Source organism: Sylvia atricapilla, chromosome 1, assembly GCF_009819655.1.
Source record: "Sylvia atricapilla isolate bSylAtr1 chromosome 1, bSylAtr1.pri, whole genome shotgun sequence".
In the NCBI taxonomy this organism is placed as follows: domain Eukaryota; kingdom Metazoa; phylum Chordata; class Aves; order Passeriformes; family Sylviidae; genus Sylvia; species Sylvia atricapilla.
The window spans coordinates 131,131,071-131,151,630 of NC_089140.1; the positions used below are offsets into that span (position 1 = coordinate 131,131,071).

At 40.3% G+C, this 20,560-nt stretch overlaps 1 protein-coding gene across 1 annotated transcript in view; it reads right to left on the reverse strand.

The window, feature by feature from the left end:
* Positions 1-19,872, reverse strand: part of STK3 (serine/threonine kinase 3) — a 126,785-nt gene extending 106,913 nt beyond the window's left edge. The window contains exons 1-4 of the mRNA XM_066334049.1: positions 19,705-19,872; positions 13,381-13,461; positions 12,830-12,958; positions 10,785-10,899 (exon numbers count right to left, since the gene is read on the reverse strand). Coding sequence (XP_066190146.1) covers positions 10,785-10,899; positions 12,830-12,958; positions 13,381-13,461; positions 19,705-19,727 — 348 coding nt within the window. The 5' untranslated portion in view covers positions 19,728-19,872. The remainder of the gene's footprint in view (positions 1-10,784; positions 10,900-12,829; positions 12,959-13,380; positions 13,462-19,704) is intronic.
* Positions 19,873-20,560: the final 688 nt, after the last annotated feature.

Genomic DNA, 20,560 nt, shown 5'->3' on the forward strand with positions numbered 1-20,560 from the left:
TGGATTGTGATTGACAGGTTGGCTGACAAATGGGAGTGTTTCTACGCCTCTGGAAACACAGCCTTAAATCCCAACTTTTCAGGTGACTCAGCCTCTTTCCTTTTCTGGTCACTGAGGAGCCAACATCACCTCGTGGGTCGGGGTCGGGCTGGTCCCCCCGGGGCCAGGCTGCCGGGCCTCGAGAGGGGACCCTGCCTGTGGGACAGTGGCCGGGGCTGGCCGTGTCCCCTCTGTCCCCTCCCGGCCCCTCCGATGGGGACAGGAGGAGGAGGAGAATTGCAGACCAGCAGTGCTGGCCCTGCGCCAGGACCACGGTGGCCGTGCTCTGGGCCTTGGCTGCCAGAGCTGCTGGTCCGAAGGAGGAGAGACTTTTAAGAATTTTTTCTTCGGAGCCCCAGGAAGCTGATCCAGCTTTAAACCGCTTTAAGTCTGACCAGGGATGGAGAAGATCTCGTCTATCAATGTTCTTGAGCCTGTGCTTTCCCTTCCTTTCTCCTGACCATCATCTATGGCCTTGAGTCTGCTGAAGAAGAAAAACTCTAAGCAAAGATTTTAATCCATTTCGATCCTCCATGGAAGACATTTGAAATGTAGAGACAGAGAGCATTGAGAAAAAGTCAGTAAAAGAACTGAGAAAGACTATTTTGAAGATGGAATAGAGGAAGTGGACATTTTTGACCAGACTTTTTTAGATGTGAATTATGGGGGAAATGGACTGTTTTTGTAATATCCTAATGCTGCTTGGGGGAATGCAAGTTCTAGCCAAAGGGTTGTGTGTATTGATACACATGACTTTTAATTAAGAGTTTTGATTAGAATATATCCATGGATTCTGGGAAAGAATAAGGAGGTCTCTATTTCTTTTGAGAGAGAAGTGAATTTAGAAATTGAAAAGAATCCCTGTTTTGTACTAGAAAAGCATTCTTAAAATGATACCCCAAACACGTGGAAGCCCATGAACAGCGTGAAAAGCTGTTATATGGGTGAAACTGAAACATAGAATCTGCAAAATTTCCGGGCGATTGCAGATCTCTGAAAGCTACTAGATTTTTTTTTTTTTTTTCTTGTGGTGTGTTCCCCATAACTCTAGAGAGGCTCCTCTCCCAAGGTGATGTAGAATCGTGTTTAAATAATAGAAACTGACTGAAAATCATAGTTTTCTCTCTGTAGTGTGTGAAAAAGTAAACAATTGGGAGGGGGGGGGGGGAGGTGTTTGAATGTCTCAGCAGGTCTCAGTTTTTTTTGTTGTTTTTTTTTTGTTTATTGTGTTGTAATAAAAGATATCTGTTCTTACTTTTAAGTTGTGCCTGTTTTGCCTTTTTCTGCCAAAAATCCTATCTCCCAGCTGATAAACGAAATTTGACGAATGTCAAACCACGACAGTTATATCTAAGGAGACACCTCAATATTACAGTACTGGCCAGAGTAAGGATCTCACTACCATAAGACTCAAGCTGCACATAAAATCATACAGAAAATATGCTGCAGTAAACGTAATTAGAAATAAACCCTGTACTGGGGATGACCAGTGTTAGTATTTTTTAAAACTTGTTTTTCAGTACATAATCCCCTTAACATAACCTTCAAAATATTTCATGAATACAATATGTAAGAGAAATCTTCTTTAAATTAGCATTTCTGCAATGGATAATTAAAGATAGTCCTAACACATCAGTGTCCTATGTGTATTTTGAAAATTACTATAGCCTAGCAACAGCATAAATTGTCTAAAACATATCTAGTGGCTCATAGGAAAAAATATTTCAGGAAATCTCAGGCTCCCATGCTTAACATTAGCTAACATTAGTACACAGACACAGGCAGAACAAGAACTGATCAGAATATGGAAGTCATATTCCTCAGCCCTCCATTACCAAGTTCCAGCTTTCTATAAGATATCTATGAAGTACTGAACCAGATGTTGAGCATAACCTTAGGAGTAATGCAGAAAAGTACAGAACGAACCTCTTTAGCACTGTACTAAGCACAGATTTTAACTATGATTCAGGAGCACATGCATTGGTATGTCTACACACAGCTATGATCAGCACCAATGTAGTTAGTTCGGTTGTGCAAAGTCCTCCTCTGACAAGAATAAGCTCAAGAACTGCACTGGAAGCCCTTACCACAGGTCTGCTAAAACAATACAACTGTATGCCTTTCTAACAGGAAGCGTTATCTGTGTTGTCGCTGTTTAAAACCAACTTTACCGTCGTACGGAACAAATCTGCAAATAGATCACCCAGCTCACAAACTACACACCTGCTCATACCATCCTCACTGATTCTGACAGCATCACCAAGAGAGACTTTGGGCAATCTTATAAGCCAACAAAGAGCTGGCTGAGCATAAAAGACAACCTCCTAGAAGTATGAGAACATTCTTTCCTGGCATGCAAGGTAAGTAAACACAGCAGGAGGCCATCCTGACCAAACTAAGAACTCCTAACTGAGCTGAAGTGCATAAAATAAGGCATGCAAAGAGCAGAAACAGATTACTAAAGATAAAGAAGCACTGCCTGGATAGTAAAGAGTTGAATTACAAAAGCCAAGAAGAGGGTGGACTTGAATCTGGGCAGCAAAACAGAGGACAGCAAGAAGATTGTATTGGTCTATATGCAGAAAAAGAAAGAAAATTAAACGCAAGAAAGGTTTTGTGTTGAGTGGTCAATCCATTGACCACCTATGCAAAAATCTCTCAAACAAGTTTCTTGAATCAATCTTTAGTAGGGTTCCTCTAGCTCTCAGTCATCTCTGCCTAGTAGCAAAATGGAACGAGTTAGGAATTACTCCAGTGAATTGGAAAAATACAAGTCCATGGGAGCAGATAAAATACATCCAAAGGTGCCAGGGAGCTGGCTAACATCAATTCAAGGCTATCTCTTACCAGCTTTAAAAAGTTACAGCAATCAGGGTGTCCCTTACAATACCATCATCTTCAAAATGGCCAAGAAGGACCTGAGGAAGAGCAAGCTGATCAGCTCATCTTCAGGCCCCAGGATATATGGTGTGAATCCACAAAGCTGATTTTTAGACACACAAACATGTCTAAAAAGGTGACCAGAAACAGCCAGCATAAGTTGACCAGAGGAAATCATGCTAAATTAGCCTCATCATTTTCCTATAAGGATGAAGAGAAAGCTGAGGAGGTAATTTCATGTGATTTTACGAAGGCTGTTGGCAGTCTCCAATACATGTTTTTAACTAAACCTGGGGAATCATGGAGAAGATGTAGAGGAACAACTGGCTGGACTGCCAGGCTCAGCAGTGGTTCAAAATGAAACCAAGAGGCAGCTATAAGCAGTGTTCTCAGAGACTGATCATAGGGTGAATACTCCCAACCAACATCTTGATGAACAAGCTGAACAATGAGCAAGAATACATCCCATTATGGTTTGTGATGACATGAAACAGGGTGGAAACAGTCAATAAAAAACAGGGCAGGACTGCCATGTAGAGGGATCTCAACAAGCTGGAAGAATTAGCTGGACAACAAACACAGTAGTTCAACAATGGCAGAGTCCCATACCAGAAGAGAAGGATCCCATGCCATGACCAGCATGGACTGAGAATCAGTGTGGCAGGGAACATTCCTGCAGGAAAGGTTCCTGCAGGGTGGCTCCAGAAGACAAGCTGAACATCAGTCAGCAACATGAGCAATACTTAATAACCACAGACTGGCCTTCATTAGGAAAGCACAGTCAGGTCAAGTAAATATTCCCCTCTATTTAGCACTTGCAAAGCCAAATCTGGAACACTGTGTCCAGCTCCAGACTGAAAGAAAGGCTGACAAATTGGAGAGTTCAGCTAGACCTGGACTAGAGGGACGAGAACAAAGCAAAACAATCCTCACTGAGTATACAAGAAGAAATAAAAGTTCACAGGCCTGGAAAAAGAGACTTTTAAGTCTCCCACTTTTCAGATTGTTAAAACTGACCTGAACAAAGTCCTAAATGCTAACTGGATTTCCTTCCTTGGAAAAGTAGATTCCCCTAGCTGACTTCCAGAGGTCTCTTTCAAATTAAAATTAGCACTTATTCCAAATCAGTGGAACACTGTTCACCTCCTTCCTTACCACCTCTAAAATAAACATCCAAATTCAAAACAGTAGCCTTTCTTTTACCTGTAGTTTTTCTACATTTCCTCCACTTCCTCCCCACAGTAATATACAGCAATAAACCCATCTAAACTTTTAAGATTTTTTTTATTGTAAAATAAAATATATGTGGAAGACCGTAATGGAACTTGGCTTAACTCCTTGAATGGAGACAAATTTTATTGCCTAGATTATAACTTTATATGCAGAGAGGTTAACTCAAACTGGAAAGACATTAAAAATTCAGCTGATATTTCTGGCTCTGCAAGGCAATCAATGATGGGGTTCTTTTGAGGGGAAAGAGCACTGTGGGGAGGCAATAAGGTTAAACTTCCACCTTTTATTATAATAGTAGTAAGATTTTGTGTGTTTTGCGATGTAAGCTGTATACAGGGTACCAGTGGATGACTGACCTGATTAAACAGTCACATGAACAGCTACTTTTTATTGCAAGATTTTATTACAAATTTCTTCATATACTATGTTTGCATGGTCATTTTATTGTCTGAACAACTTAAACTGGCACTAATCGAAAATTATTTAAAAGAAAGAAAAGAAAGACAACCGTGGTATTTGCATTAAGTAACTCTAATAATTTTTATTTGAAAAATGAGTAACTGACTCCAAACCACAGATGCAACTTCTGCTATTCTCTCAAAAGTTCCATAGATTTGTTTTCTGAAACACGGGTGAGGAGGCAAAGGACATCTGTTGACTGTGCAGCTTGTTCAGATTTTTAAAAAACTGAAAATCCTATCTCCTCCTCAATATATTGTAGTCTCTCTCAACGTTTAGCAGTGACCCGACAGCAAAGAGACCAGCAGCAAACAGAAACATTGTGAAACCCAGCAAATACTGCCATTAGCACTGAAGTAGCATTTTGTAAGCTTTCTTCCAAGTACACTTGTTAAACAGAAAGTAAGTGAATTATATGATACTGAGAATTTTAGTATTACATGGCTAGTTTTAAGACTGCCCATAAAATGAACTCCAACATTTTATGCACTAGTAGAAAACTACAGAAATCATCCAGGAATCAAATTCTTCTTAGAAATGACTTGCAGATTCTCATGGCACAAGTTAACAACTGTATTTCTTTTAATGGAAAGAGAAATGTCGTGTAAACTTTGGGGAGAGATAATTCTGTCTTCAGAGCAATTTTTATAGTATTTTACAAATAAACACTGGATTTCAGAGGATGAATAATTTAACAGCATATTATTCCTCACTGAGTGAGCATGATCTGCTAACACTGTAGAAAAAGGGGGAAGAGAGGACAGTTAGTGTATCCCAAAGCATATTTACCAGAGGATGCTGTATGGCCAATCCTTGTTTTGAAACTTCCTCATTTCTGAATGCTTTTGGTCAATTGTATTTGCATGTAATATATACATAGTTATTTTGGAAATCGATGAATACCAGTGTAGCTCAAAATTCCTTTTCTTTCATAAAAATTTGCCAACATATAACATGCATTTTATTTCTGGCATACAAAGATTTTTCAGCTCAGGGAAAAAAAGTAATTCTCATGAGCAAATTTCCAAATGAATACAGTTTAAGGCAAGGTTGAAAGAAAAGTCTGTCATTCTGAGAGTAAGACAGTACAATCAATTTTAAGGAACTTACAATGCTACCCTAAAGAACTAAGGAAAAATAATTCCCAGCATTTATGTAACAGTCAATCATTCAGAGCCATAGTAAGGATTTTGCTAGACAAGTACTGAATAATCTCAGCATTGCACTGCAGAAGCTAGTATAAGCTACCCTATTTGTAAGGCTAAATACAGAATAAGGCAACCAGGACATTTGTGATCAAGTTCTTTCCTCCTTTTCCTCAGCCTGGCTGCAGACAAAAGTAATTTAAGAATGTTGGCCTAAGGATCAGTGTCTGAACAGTAACACAGCTGATTAGCTCATTTGAGTCAATTCATCACCTGGAAGACCCACTGACAGAACATGGTCTGCAGCATAGCCAGGATTGACTGGTCCATGGATACCAAGATCAGATAAGCAAGTGAGCCAGTGCAGAAGGAATTTCAATCTCTGTGTGTGGACTGTCTGGGTATTAATTAATCCATGTGAGCTCAACTGAAGAAGTTTGCTTCACTAAAGTATAAAGCCTATAAATTAGAACCATTTTAATTGTGGAATTACTGAGAAACATTATATATATATATATATAAAAAAATACTGCTTAAAGCTACAAAACAACATCCTTGTGTGCAAAATGCCTTTAGCCTGGGTAACAAAAGATTTACCCTGGATACCCACGGTAACATACAGAGCAAGCAAATCCAGTAGGACATTTAAACAGAAGACAGACATCTGGATACACTATTCACTTGAATTAGTGGAGCTTAAACACATGGAAAAAAGTAATTAGCTAAGAAAACATGGCAGAAACTAATCATTAAGAGTACATGAAATATTATGTAAGGAATTGATAAACTGGCATGTAAAGGAAATAATTTTAGATACAAAATGCACAATCTCTGGGACAAATTGTATGCACAGTACCTGCACAACTATCCATTCCAACACTTGTTACGTAGCCCAAATAAAACAGGTTTGTCTGATAATCCTACAATATAGCCACTACCTGGTACGTTTCAGCCAACTGAATTTGGTCCCCAACGAGTCGGGATTAGAATGACTCAGTTAATCACGATCAGTAGATGAGCAAATGTATCCTTAATTATCATTAGAGAGACAAGGTTGGTTGTGTGCAAACAGTCCCCCTTATGTTAGGAGCAGCCTGTCTTAGAGTGTTGCTTCACCCTGTAATTATCTCATTCTATTGACACTGAAGGTCAGTCTTGTACACTGTCTTCCTTCCTTTTCCACACTGCTCATTCCTTGCATCAGACCAAGCCACTGTGCTGCCACAGTAAGTCCAGAGTTAGTTCATGAGGGGGTGGGGAGGACAGAATAGAGAGGAAGTTCCCCCATCATACCATCAAGGTTGTCGAAGATCACCCTGCAGGCACAATCACTGCATCTGAGGCATGGAAAAGGCAGGAGGAACACATCACTCAGGTTGGAGGAGAGCAGCAGAATTGCCCTTCCTGCCAGCAACCCACAGTTTGAATGTATAAGATGTGTGTACCTCCCAAACCAGTCTCTGAGAAAAGTAGACAAAACTAGATCTAAGCGTTGTCCAGGACTGATGAACAGCACACCCCAGAGATGAGCTAACCAGCACCATGAATTTGCTGAAGTGCTGCTGATCTGCCTGGCACAGAAGACTCCAGGCAGAATTGCAGGGGTCCATTTAACTTCAAACTAGTGGCTTAGTCCTCTTGGCAAGTGTATGTTCTTGCCAAGTTGAAAACTTCTTCGTATGAATAGGTTCCAAACAGTCATTCAAAATTACCCTAACTTTGGATTCTGTTTCCCTCGGTTTTGGTCCATTAGAACAGTGGAACAAAGCCCAGTGTTGTTCACTTTCCAGACAAACACAATTTTTCAAAAAGTAGGGAAACCACAAAAAAAAGAAAAATATGATCAATAAATTCTCAGTTTTAGAGACAAGCAATAAGGGCAAATACATATTAATGTTTCCTCCCCAAACAGGAGGGGAAATCCACCTTTTCCTATGACTTAACTGAATAATGATCATAGAATCATTTAGGTTGGAAGAGACCTTTAAGATCAAATCCAAATGAAAATTCTAATGGCCACTGCATTAAAGGGTTCTTACTTCAGCTCTTTTTCAATTCCTTTTCCTTAAATATGAAGATGCAGGAAATAAACTTTTCCCTTGCCCAGCCACAGTCTTCATTCAACGATTTAGGAAAGCTACAGAATACATAACTCTATGTGTCTGATTGTACTCAGGAAATATCCTGACTAAATAAGAAACAACTCTCTCCTTGTTTGCAAGTGAAGATATTTATTTTCTTCTTACAAAATTATTTCTTATTTCCATTTTATGAATGAATGAAAAATAAAATGTAAGGTCATCAACAGAACGCTTAAGTACTTTAAGCAACCTCATTCCAGTAATAGTCACAATTCATACACAATCTTCCCATCATACACAGTCTGAATGATCAGGCCACTGTTTCACAAAGAGCAAGAGAATTCAAACATGTCCAAAGCAACTTCCTAAATCTTACAAAACTTGCAAGACAGAGACATAGCAAGGGAGAAATGGAGGAGTTTGCTTTGCTTATTTTTTTATAGGCACTATTTTTTAAGGCACTAGAACACTCTCTATTCTACAACAGAATGAAAACTCTGTCCAGCCTGGTATCCTGCATGAATATAAGTACATGCCAAGTAAACTGTGATAGTTGTCTGCTTCACCTTCCCAGAGATCTGAAGCACATGGACTCCCTGCTCCAGTCATTACCCATTTGAGTGCAGTCATAGTCATTTTTTCCAGGTCATATTTAGTTGCCTTTTGAAAATCAACTCCCAGCATCTACAAGAACTTCTATAACTATACAGTGACCCTCATCACTGTGTGCAAAGAAAAAGTTTTGCTTTGCATCTACTCTCACAAGTGATCTCCTGTTTTGTAATAAATGGTAAGATACCTTTATCTTACTTTCCTGGTGCTACGCATGGTTTTCAAAACCTTTCACCACGTGTCTCCCTCCAGGTACCTCTTCTCATCACAGAAATATCCAAATGCATTCTGGTATCTGCTTCTAGAGAAGTAGTCTTTACTTCTGATCACCCTTGTTATGTTCTTTAACTTCCATCGTTTTGCTACGTCCTTGGTACAACTGTAATCTCTGACAACCACTTCACTTATCCAAGTATTTCTAAAAGTTAAGCTGAAGTACTCATTAACCTGAATATAAAGACTTGGCCTTCCCAACCAAGCCAAATGCATTTCTTCACATTTATTTGTGCTTATTCTCTCAGTACCACAAAGCCTTTCAAGTTTTTCCCAGCTCAACCACTGGAATATAACTCCTCTCACCAGTATTTCTATCCTCTTCTGAAACAGGTTAGCACAGACCCATATAGTAGCGCAAAAATGACCACTTACACCCTCGTTCTTATATTTAAAACAATTAACCACCCATGACAGAACTTCCCATTTACTCCATATTACAGCTGTATTTGCTTGAAGAGCCTCTGGTGTGGAAGTCTGTCCATAAACATTTCAGCACATCCAACCAACTTTACAACAGCCAGCATTAACTGTGTCCTTACCAACTCCTTTACAGAACTCTACTAAGCCATGCATGCCCTAACTTGCCTTTACAAAAGCTTTATCATTGGTATCCATGTATTTAGTGATTATTCTGTTTCCTAAAATAGAATTCATGCTATTTAATCATATTAACCTTAAGCACAAACAGCAGTAGAAGAGGTAGTTTGTCTGATCAGCAGAATGCATTTGCTCCAAGATTGTAATAGCCTTTCCCCTCAAATCTTTAATGCATCTACTACAATATCCTACTGTCCTACAATCTACTGTCAATATCCTACAACAGATGTAAGAAAAACTAGATAGCCTAATTTTACGTAATACACACACATTCATATGCACACCTTTTTTGAAATAAAAATTCTAGCATTTTCTATCAATGCACAAACAAGTTTGCTCCTTTTTCTTTTCTAAATTCTGTTTTAAATGGATCATGATTTGTTTTGGTTTTTTAAATTCTGGATTAGCTCGTGCCATTTCTTACTGAGCTACTGATCCTTGGATAATATACAACAGCAAGAACACCAATTTTAAAGATTGCAGAACTCCAGCAATCTCACATTGGTTTCAGCTTTTCCCCAGCCATCACTTCAAAATTACAGCAGCCCTGACACAAGCCACGTTTTCCAAAGGAGATCACTTTAGTCTCAGCATCACCTCCACTTCCTAATAAACCTGATTCCATTTTGCTCTATGTCTTGTTTTCTAAGCCTAAGCATTGCTTTTCTCTCCTTTATTTTCCCCCTCTGCTCCCAAGTAAGGTGCAAGGAACATTTCAGAAAATATTTACAAAATGTGAAGCCCAGCCAGTAGCACCACCTCAGAGTATATATTGGTAGAAAGAATACCTCATGTTACAGCCCTTTACTGAAAACAATGGACTCAAAAGAATTCAATGTTGTTTGACACCTACAACAAAACACTTCTCAGAGAAGAACTCAGAATGTTTCTTAATTAGAACTAACAAAATCTGCGTCCTACAGCCTTCCTCTGTATTACTGCTGTCATATGTCCATTAAGACACTTCCATACAACCTTCATTTTGGTTCCCTCTCACATTCCTTACTTGGATCTCTTCCCCTTCTCATTCCTTGAGCAATGCCAGTTACTTCTCATGCGCCCTAATTAGTGATGAAAGCAAGACAAGTTTATGCCTGTTTCCAAACTATGCAGCTATTAAGTGGCTGCTGAAAGACTGTAAAATAGAAGGGGTAGAGGAAAGCAGCTTTGCCTTCTATAAAGCAGTAGTTTTCAATAAATTCCCAAGATCCTTGTATTTCAAAATGCATTTGCATTTTGCAAATCATTCTGGTTATCACCGGTTATCACTCCACAGAGGAATGCACAAAGATGGTCAGCAACTGCATGAGCTTGTTTCCTGGGAACCAGGGCACAGACAGGCCCCTTGGCACCAGCCAAGAGCTTGTCTTGTAACTCCAGCTTTTATTCTGGCTTCCATTCTTAATTCACAAGTTGATTTTAAAAACTGCTATATATATTTGAAAAAAAAACACCAACTCACCGTTTTATTACGCAGTCTAATTATGTCTGAAACAGAGCCAGCTCCACAATATTCCATAACAATCCATAGATCTGTGTTCTTAAAGTAGCTGCCATAGTACTTGACAACATAAGGACTAGATGGGAAAAAAAAAAGTTACACAAATAGATGAATTCTTAGAAGAAAAAGAAAATCACCAGCACACCTGTTGTTAAAAACTGCTGTTTGACACAGCTAGAGCAAGTGTAACCATATACATTTAAAATCTGTAATTAGCTTAGCCAAAGCCTTTTTAAAGTAAATTATGATTACTTAATAAAATTAAATAGGCATTACTATGTATATAAGTTTTCAGCGATGTTCAAATACAGACATCGTTTTCCCAAACCTCAGTCATCTGATGAAAAGCTATTTTTTTCCCTCCTCTAAGGCCTCTCTTGAATATTTCTCTTCTTAAAAAGATTGCCTTGTTTTCTTCACTCCAGAGCAAAATAACATGGAAACCTCACCCATGTTCTCCCAGTTTTGCAAAGAATGAACCTATTTCAAGCACAGAGCTAGACTTTCACATTAAAGAGAATCTAGTGCTGATTTGAAGCCTTCTGATTTGCAAGTGCTTTTCATACTGAGGCGTCTGATGTGAAGTGCAAGTATCGTCATAAACAGAACATATTGCTTTGCTACTCATCAGTTTGTCACTTGATATAATGCTTCCTTGGAGTCACTTGCAAAAGAAAGGCAGAAACAGATGTGGTAACCATAAAAAATATCATCTTTCATAAATTATTAGATGGTGCATTTATGGAAATAAAAGACTGAAGGTTTGGGGTGGGGTTCTTAGCAGGAAATTAAACAAAGAAGGCTCCGGTTTGATTGGCATCTCTCTCCCACAAAGTCAGGAAGTGATACTGAGATTTCAGACAGTGGTTTCTCATCAGAACACCTACATCATGGGGTGGAATCAAACACCATTTTGTTTTGGAGCAAGGAACTGTATTTTAGGTTCAGCATTTCTGGAAGCCACATTCTTTATACAGACAACTGATACTAGAAGAGAGGACCTAGGGTTGCCTCCTGCAACATGATATTATCTTTACAAAAAGAAAGGTCAAACTATCAAAAAACTATTTCATTTAAGAGCAACTGTTAACACTGAACGAATTTGCCTTTTCAGAGGGAAAGGTGGGTCAGCCTCCTCCTAACTAGTCTAAATGTCTACCATTTACAAGCATGACACACTGACCTTGGTCCTTATAAACTCATGAAGAGAGGAAGGCTATATTACTTCCAAAGAAAATCCACTGATTTTTGTGACCATCTCTTACCAGATTTATACTATGCCAGTATTCCCAGCAACAACTGAGTATAATTATCAATCAGGACAAGATAATCTTTTCAAAACATCAAGTGCTGTAAAATCTCAAAACATTGTTCATATGTGCTTAAAGACTGACACTAATAAATCTGATTTTGAAGTTGCAGCCTCAAGCTCCACAGACAAGAGAAAATGCAAAGTAATTTCTGCATCCTTGCATCAAGGCTTCCATGTCTGCAAGACCTGCTGTCATAAGATCTGTGAACAAGTGTAGGGTCTCAATCCACAGCACTTTTACAAGATTGTTCACTTTTGAGGGATGTTCCTGCAGGAAAAAGGCAGCCAAGAGAATACTCTTCTGGTAGTCAACTGCTAGCCATTCATCTTCTGCTAGAAATATCTTTGTCTTCTGAAACAGGTAACTCAGAACTTCACAAAGCTTAAGACATTTAAAGAAAACAGTAACCTTTGACCTTAACAGTGCAAGTAAAGTGAAGCAAGCACAGAGAATTTTAAGAAGAGGCAATATTTATTCTTTCAACAGTTTTTGTTTTGTACACTATTTGCACTTCCTTCAATCCAAGCTAGGGACAGGAGGAGGTCCACAAAGTGGTTCTTTAATTAAAGAGTCTATGTTGGACAATTTACTTCCTATGAAAAATTTTGCAGCTGCTTATATTCTAGCTATTTTCACAAGTACAAACACATTTTCACATAGACTCTTAAAAGGGAACAGAAATGTCATACCTACCTGTCACATTGTTGCATTATAGAGATTTCTTTAATTATTTCTTGAAGATCTGACTCCACAGGGACCTGTTTAATTGCTACAACTTGTCCGGATTCTTTGTGTATTGCTTTAAACACGCTACCATAAGACCTAAAAATAGGAGACAACTTTGTTAAAGAACAAGAAAAACTGCTCCTGATTTCCATTATGCACAAAAAGTCACAGAAGCCATACGCTCATACCGAAGTTTGAGCATTTTTCAGGCTGCAAAAAGATCAGTTCTACCTCAGGAAACACAGAAGAATGCTTTGTCAAGATTTCAAGTTTCTAATTCCATTACAGGTGCAAGTACATTTGCTGTGTTAACAAACAACACACACCAAAAATGCATAAATATGTAAGGGAAAGTGTGGAAATCTACTGATGCATGCATTTGCTTTAGTAGTAAAACTTATCTATAGAGGCACTCCTTAGGACATTCACAGTCACTCTCTCTGTAACAGAATATTCCAACATATGTTTTATGTATTGTTTCCCTCTGATCCAGTGCCCCTGTAAATGGCTGTACTTACCCTTCACCAAGCTTCTCCAGAACATCAAAGACTTCTTCAGGCTGCTTAGTTAAACTATCTTCACTCAGCTTTTTCAGTTTGCTGAAAGAAAGACAAAAGTTATTATTTGTTTAGGAGAGAAAGAACTCAAGCAAATTTTCACACAAGCAAGCAGACAGAATAAATTATTACAAAAAAAAATATTCTAATGAAAATAAAATGCTTTATGTAAAGAAACAAAATTTTAGCCAACTATCACATAAGATGAATAAAGCTAAGACAATTTTTGTCATTATCACTTTCCCACTAATGTTTGCTCAATTCAAAGCAGCATGAGACCAATTCACTCTTCAAATCACTTCCCTTGCTGAAGTAGAAACAGTCAAAGAATACAGGAAAGTTCACCTTCCTTTAAAAAACAGTCAGCATGCAAACACATGGCCCTTACTGCTTCGAGGATGCCACATTGTTCTCTATTTATAAACCAATCCTTCGCCCACATGAAGTAATCAGTTCCTGAACTGTACCCCTCAACCAGTGAATGACATCATTAAAAGCAGAATTCTGAAGTCCAGATGATTCTGGGACCATATGGCAGCACTTCCCAGATAGCAGCAGAAGACTGTGATTCCAAAAGCTGAGTACTGTAAGAGCTGTTGGGGCAGCTTCTCTTGCATCTTTGTAAATGCACACAGGGACAGGATGCAACAAAATCTCTAATTACAGAACACCACCATATTTTGCCTTTGGTTCTCTCTCACACAGTCTCAAATCGCTCAGTAACACCCAATGATTTCTTCCAGCACTTTCAACTTCCTTTTACCACCATTTGTTACCCTTTACAAGCAGTCCTAGCCTTTCCCCGGTTTCCAGCATTCCCAGCTTCCCAGGCCCCCAGACTCCTGGCAAATCTCAAAACACAACTTGGCTGCAAGCTTGCACTAGAGCTAACACCGAACACAACACAGGAAAATATAACCACACACACATTGCAGCAGGGACAGGTGGCTGCAACATGTAAATCCTTCACTGGAAAGTTATAGGGAATTTCGCTGCAAGACTGAAGTAACAAGTTGACTCAACATGACAGCCAAGGGTACTAATAAAGTAGAAGATGAGCTGAAGAATAGCTGGTGCTGTAGTGTTAAATATAGACAATGTATTCCATATGCAGGAGGAGCAAAAGAGGAAAAAAAAAAGGAAACTTTGACGAACAATGGATCATTGAGAACTTACGGAAAGTAAGTTATCCTACAACACTTTCTAGAAACAAATACAAAATAGGGGAAAGAGGGCATGGACAGAAAAGATTGACAAATCTTAATAGTGGAAGAATACTGAAAAAAAACACCTTCAAATAAGGAGATGCAATTCTGTGATATACAAAACTGATAAAAATTTAAGTGACTGACTAATGAGGAACTCATGAGTCAAAGCAGACTTGGAATTGCCAACCATCTAAGAAAAAGCAAAGAAGTTAAAGTAACTACAAAAGCAGGCAAGTCATATGGATTGGTGTTAAACAAGGGCAGCAAGGCTAGAATGCACAAAGGTGCACACATTTATACATCAAAGAACTATTTCACAGATGTCGCAATTACAGGAATACAAAAAGCATCCACAATCAGTAAGGAAAGGTGCATTAACTACAATAAAGACCATACAGTTTGCTACAGCAAACAGTCAAGAAGCAGGAAAGTCTCTGTGTTTAGGGAAAATAAAAATCTTCACAGCAAAGGAAAGGCATAACTCATGAACATGGAGAAAAATTGCAAAAAAATCAAATGAAAACAGCTAAATATCGTCTGCGAAACTGGCCTACAAGAACAAAACCCTTTTTTCTTTTTCACTCTCTCTGCTGGTTAGACACTAGAAAGCAGAAAGATAGAACTTATACCTTGCAGAAAAGCACATATTTCATTACTGAACAAGCATATGTTGAGACAAATCAAAGGAAAAATTACTTTGCAGTCAGGTATTGAATTAATAAATCATTCGTTCTGCTTCTTTGTTCCAAATCTTTTTCCTCTCTGAACAGATTATATGCAGCCTTAAAGACAGCATTCAAGAATAAGTTGCTGCCCTCATCCCCTTCTTGCCACCAAAAAACACTATGCACAGTATGTTTATAATATAAGCAGAGCCCTGAAAAATAAAAGCACAACCTTTAGCAGTCTCTCAGTCGAAGAGCTGCATAACAAAAGATGTACTAAACACAAAAGCAGAGGGACTGAACTTTTTAGTGACAGCAAGAAAAGGGAAAACATACAGTACCCCTGACTGGAGAGGCCCACAAAGAGAACACTTCCACCTGCTCATTGAAAGAATAACACCTGCTAAAATGGGAAAGAAGAAAAAAATTTTAAAAATCCACACCAAAAGGGTTCCAACAGCACCTTTAATGCCAAGGCATTGGGAGTGCTTGAAAAGAGTTAGTGGAACAATCACAAAATGCCATAAACTGATCAAAACCAATGTCACTGTCAAATTACAGATTACCTGGAGTACTTGAGAAGCAACCAGGAGATCAAAGAAATAAGCAATTCATAGTTTTAAAGTTATTTTGTATTATCCAACTCTCACAAACATGTTATGAACCAAATCACACTTAACACTAAAGCAGCTTAATACAAAACCTATTTCCAGTAAGAAAGGTATATCAGCCTCAGGAATGTCATCACTAAATACCCTGCTCAAAACACCTCCCACTCCTTCACACTGTAACAGTCCAGATGCCAGGACATCAAGTGACAGCACCAACACCACAGTTCTCTGAACCACAGAAAAATCCCAATGACTCAGACATTCTAATGATTCCTGATTCTAGATATTTAAATAGAATATTCAGCTCTTGAACTACAGAACATCACAAGATACACCCTCAAGGGCTGCAGCAAAGAAAGCATTGATGAAAACTCTATGAGAAACAAGGAAGAAGGAAGCAACTGGTGTAACTGGCTAGAAACCACCAAGTAGAATCACAAGAAGAGACTAGAAATATGTTTTGCTGGTTAAAAGCAAGCAACAATCTTGAGACAGAGAAACACATTTACAACTTCAGCATTCGCTCCTAATGGCAGGGAGAAGGGGACAAGGTGAAGAGGGGGCAGGAGACAAAAATGAAGAGACAAAAGGTATAAAAACAACAGGAGAGAAAGGAATGAGACACATTCTGTCTTTCTCCCTCATTCATCCTCTACTTTCATAACACAAGCATTTAAAATAGAACAAACAAATCAGTAAATCAAGGCACTGCTTTACTCTGGCCAAAGGACACAAGCGCCATGTGTGTGTGTATACATACATATATGAGAAAGTCCAACGGGGATGAAGAAACATTCAGTGTAAAACCTGGGTAGAAAGTAATTCCAGGTTATTTTTTTTTCTCTAGGATCTAAACTACCAAGTAGTGATTATGAGCTATTTTAGAGGACTTCCAGAAGGGAAGCTGTTCCTTAAACCAGAAGGACTAACTAAATTACACTTCTGGGAAAAACCTGTCAAAAGGATTTTCTTGTTCCAAGAAGCTTTGACTTTCCACATAACATCTAGTCTCAACAAGAAAAATACATCCTAGCAAATAATTATACTTTAATAAATCCAGTTCATAGGAGAAATCACTAATTCCTAGTCTGACCAGAATCTTATTTGCCATTGAGTGCATCAGCCATATTCTCGAAAAGGAAAACCTACAAAATGTAAGAGGCACCAAATCCCAGCAAAAAGATCAGAAGAATTTGAACTACACCATGAAAGAGCAAGATATTTCCTCCCCAAAAGTGAAAAAAAAAAAAAAAAAAAAAAAAATATGAGTATAGTATCTTATAGTCAGTATATATAGATTTTACAAAATAAATTGGTGATGTGTTAAAGAGGTAGAGATTAAAAAAAAAATCCCTAAAAGTTCAAAAATAAAGCTGGAACAAATAGTTGAAAGCCAACAATTACTGTCATGAGTTACAAAAAACTGGACAGCTACTCCAAGAAACATGAATATATGTGGTTTATTGTGCAGAAGAAGTAGCACATTGAAACATTTAAAAAGATTGGCTGGGATCAATTACACTGATATATTAAAAGAGAAGGTAGTAGGAGAAATCACTGCAGCCATCTGAAGCAGAGGTGGCATGTGGAAGCCTTGAGACATTTACTCTGCTTCACAGCACTCGCGCAAATAGAAGCAAGATTGAGACAGTTTACACCACAGTACTTATACTTGGTGTTCTACCAACAAAGCCCAAATATTTTTGTCCCATCATTTTCAGGAGGAGCTTGACAATTGCCAACGTGTCCATTGACACAAACATTAAAAAACACACTCTTTTTACAAACAGTTCATATTCTAAGAACAAGCTCTTCCTCTTCCCACAAAACCTGAAAACTTGTGTTTTTCAGTGAACGTTACACCAGAGTTTAAAAAAAGGACTGGAAAACCTTCATTACCACTTCCCATGCTTGTTAAAGCAGCCTTTCATTTGGCAGCAGCATGCAGGAGATGGGCAAGATTAAAAACAACGCACTTGAGAAAATTCTGTCAATAACTATTTTGTTTTTCCCTTGCAGGTATCCTGTATTCTCAAATGTGAGCTTGCCAAGGATACAGAAAAACACAACAATAACAACAAAGGAAAATTACAACACTAAGAGGCAAATTCTGTAACTACTTCGAGAGCAAATCTCCTTTCTAGCGAGAGAAAAATCTATAAAGCACATCTAAAGTGCAGTTAGAGATCCAAAGTACAGTTAGAGATCCAGATGCAAGAAAACACTGAGTCAACTACTGTACCAATTGTTCAGCATAAGACCAGAACATCTACTCTAAATTATTTTTAAAGTAAAAACTATTCTGAAAAGGACGCTCCCTTAAAAGTCTTGTCAAATTTTCTCTTCCACTAAAGAAACAAATCTAAATTGTCATCACAAATTTCCAGAAATAAGCTTAAAAAAACATGTGACATATAAAAACATGCCAGAGTTTAAACATTCCCACATCTAGCTCTTCCTGACCTAATGCAAAGATTTTAACATCTCTTAGTTTCAGTTAGGCCAGACACACACCTCCAGCTAGGCAATAAAGCTACAGCAAATGCCACATCTTCCCTGAAACATCTGGCAGGTTATGCTAACTTCACAGTTTGATTTTCAGTCCTATGATACCATCAGATCCCAAGGTTTCCACTGCTGCTGGTGACATTGATTACTCCTCAGACATCTCCATTTCTCTTCCTAAAGTTTTGCTGGTGCCTGTCCTAGCTCCTTCATTTGAGATATGCAGCACTGTCAGCCTGAAAGGACAGTGTAGGCTTGTCCTGCCTTACCCCACTGCCTGCTAAAACCACCCGGGTTGGGAACTACAAACCAAATCTTTTTCAAAGTCTTCCCCAGTAAGTGCTGTCACTTAATGTGTTATTGGAGGAGAAATCATCAGATGTTCAAGACTACATTCTTCTCAAGTCCTATCATCCCACAGGAAGCTGCTTTTAAAGAATTTTTAAGGTTCTAAATGGAGAATGTAGATGTTTTAAAGATGAATGTAAAATCCGATCTAATATCCTTTATCACAAATTTTTATATTGTGTAGTCTGTAGATTTTTCATTATCAACAAGCAAAAGTAAAATGAGAGCTCAAAGACAATAAATATACATGTGAACCATGTAACTACATTATGTACACCATACAACTGCAGTCCATGTACTGTACAAATAGACCTGAGAAAGGCTTGTTTCAACTGAAATATGAAATTAAAATTAACTTTGCAGTTAACAAAGCAAAGTTATTTTATGCACTAACAAGTCAAATGATACATTACTTTTTAAATCGCGCATAGTAATTAATATGACCTGAGAGCCTACATATTTGAGAAAATACATCTACTGTGGGAATATTCTTGAGGTTTGCCTCTTCCCACTCCCTGATTTGCAATTGCAACTATGCAACGCCCACCCCCACAAGCATCCATCCCTCCAGCAGCAGAGCACAAGGATACTTTCCTGAAAAGAGAACTACTCGTGTGTCCTCCTGCCACAGACCTGAACTGTGGAGTGAGAGACCCCGAGGCCACAGAGGACTCTGCTCGGCGACCAAGTTTCCCTCACTTCAAATTAAATACTTTCTCCAAGCAGCCCCCAGGAGTTCGTCTCCACCGGGGCGTTTACTAGAGGCTGTATTTCGTGCCATCCACCCTGCAGACGACCCTTCCCCACGTGACAGAGCCCTCCGGCCGCTAAGCAAGGCTCAGCACCGTCCCTGTCCCACTGCCCCCTCACAGACCCCGGGACCGAGGCCTCACCCTGGCCGTGCCACCGCTCCCGGGCGGGGCAGGGGCCGCCGAGGAGGGTCGTTACCTCTTAGGCGCTGTCTGCTCCATGCTGTCGCCGCCGCGGCCCCTCGGGGCCGCCGACCGAGCCCCCGGGCCCCGCCGGACCCGCACAGCCCCCGAACGACCTCACCGCCCCTCGACACGGAACCCACACCCTACCACGGCCGCGCTCCGGCCGCCGCCACTACCGCTACCTCCGGCCGCGGCGGGGGCCCGCCCGCCAGCGCCGCTCATTGGCTAAAGCGGCGCCAGAGTCGGTGCTGATAGGGTAGTGTGGACATCGCTCAGAGGGGCGGCTGCGAGAAAGCCCCGCCCACCGCGACACGAGCGGACGCTGACGCGCCGGCTGGAGGGAAAGATCATGGAGGCCGCGACGCTGCCGAGCTCCCGGCATGCCCCGCGCGGCGACGGCCCGCGGGGCACGCTGGGAGGTGTAGTCCGCCCGCGGAAGCCGGCCCGCCCGCGGGGCGCCCCTGCGAGCCGGGCCGGGCGAACCGGCACCCCCGCCGCGCCGTTCCGCCCCTCGCCTCACCCCCCTGCTCTGGGCGCTGCCGGGCAAGGGCAGCCTAGGGCAGCACCGCCGCCGGAGGGCGGCTCTTCCCCCGCGGCCACCCCGTGGCCTCGGGGAAGCGCTGCCGGGCGGCCGAGCCTTTCACCGGCCTGTGTGCACCCGGCGAGGCAGCGGCACCCAGCCCCTCCTCAGAAAGTCAGGGTCTCCGTGGGCGAGCGGCTGCATGGCAGCGCTGAGGGGAAGCTTGGAGTCAGGCACGGCAGGACGGGGGAGCTGCTCCCCGCAGCCGCCTCGGGTGACATGGGAAAGCTTTTGAGGTGAAAAGTGCCGGAGCTGGGCTCCTGGGTGTGTGGTGCCAAAGCACACAAGT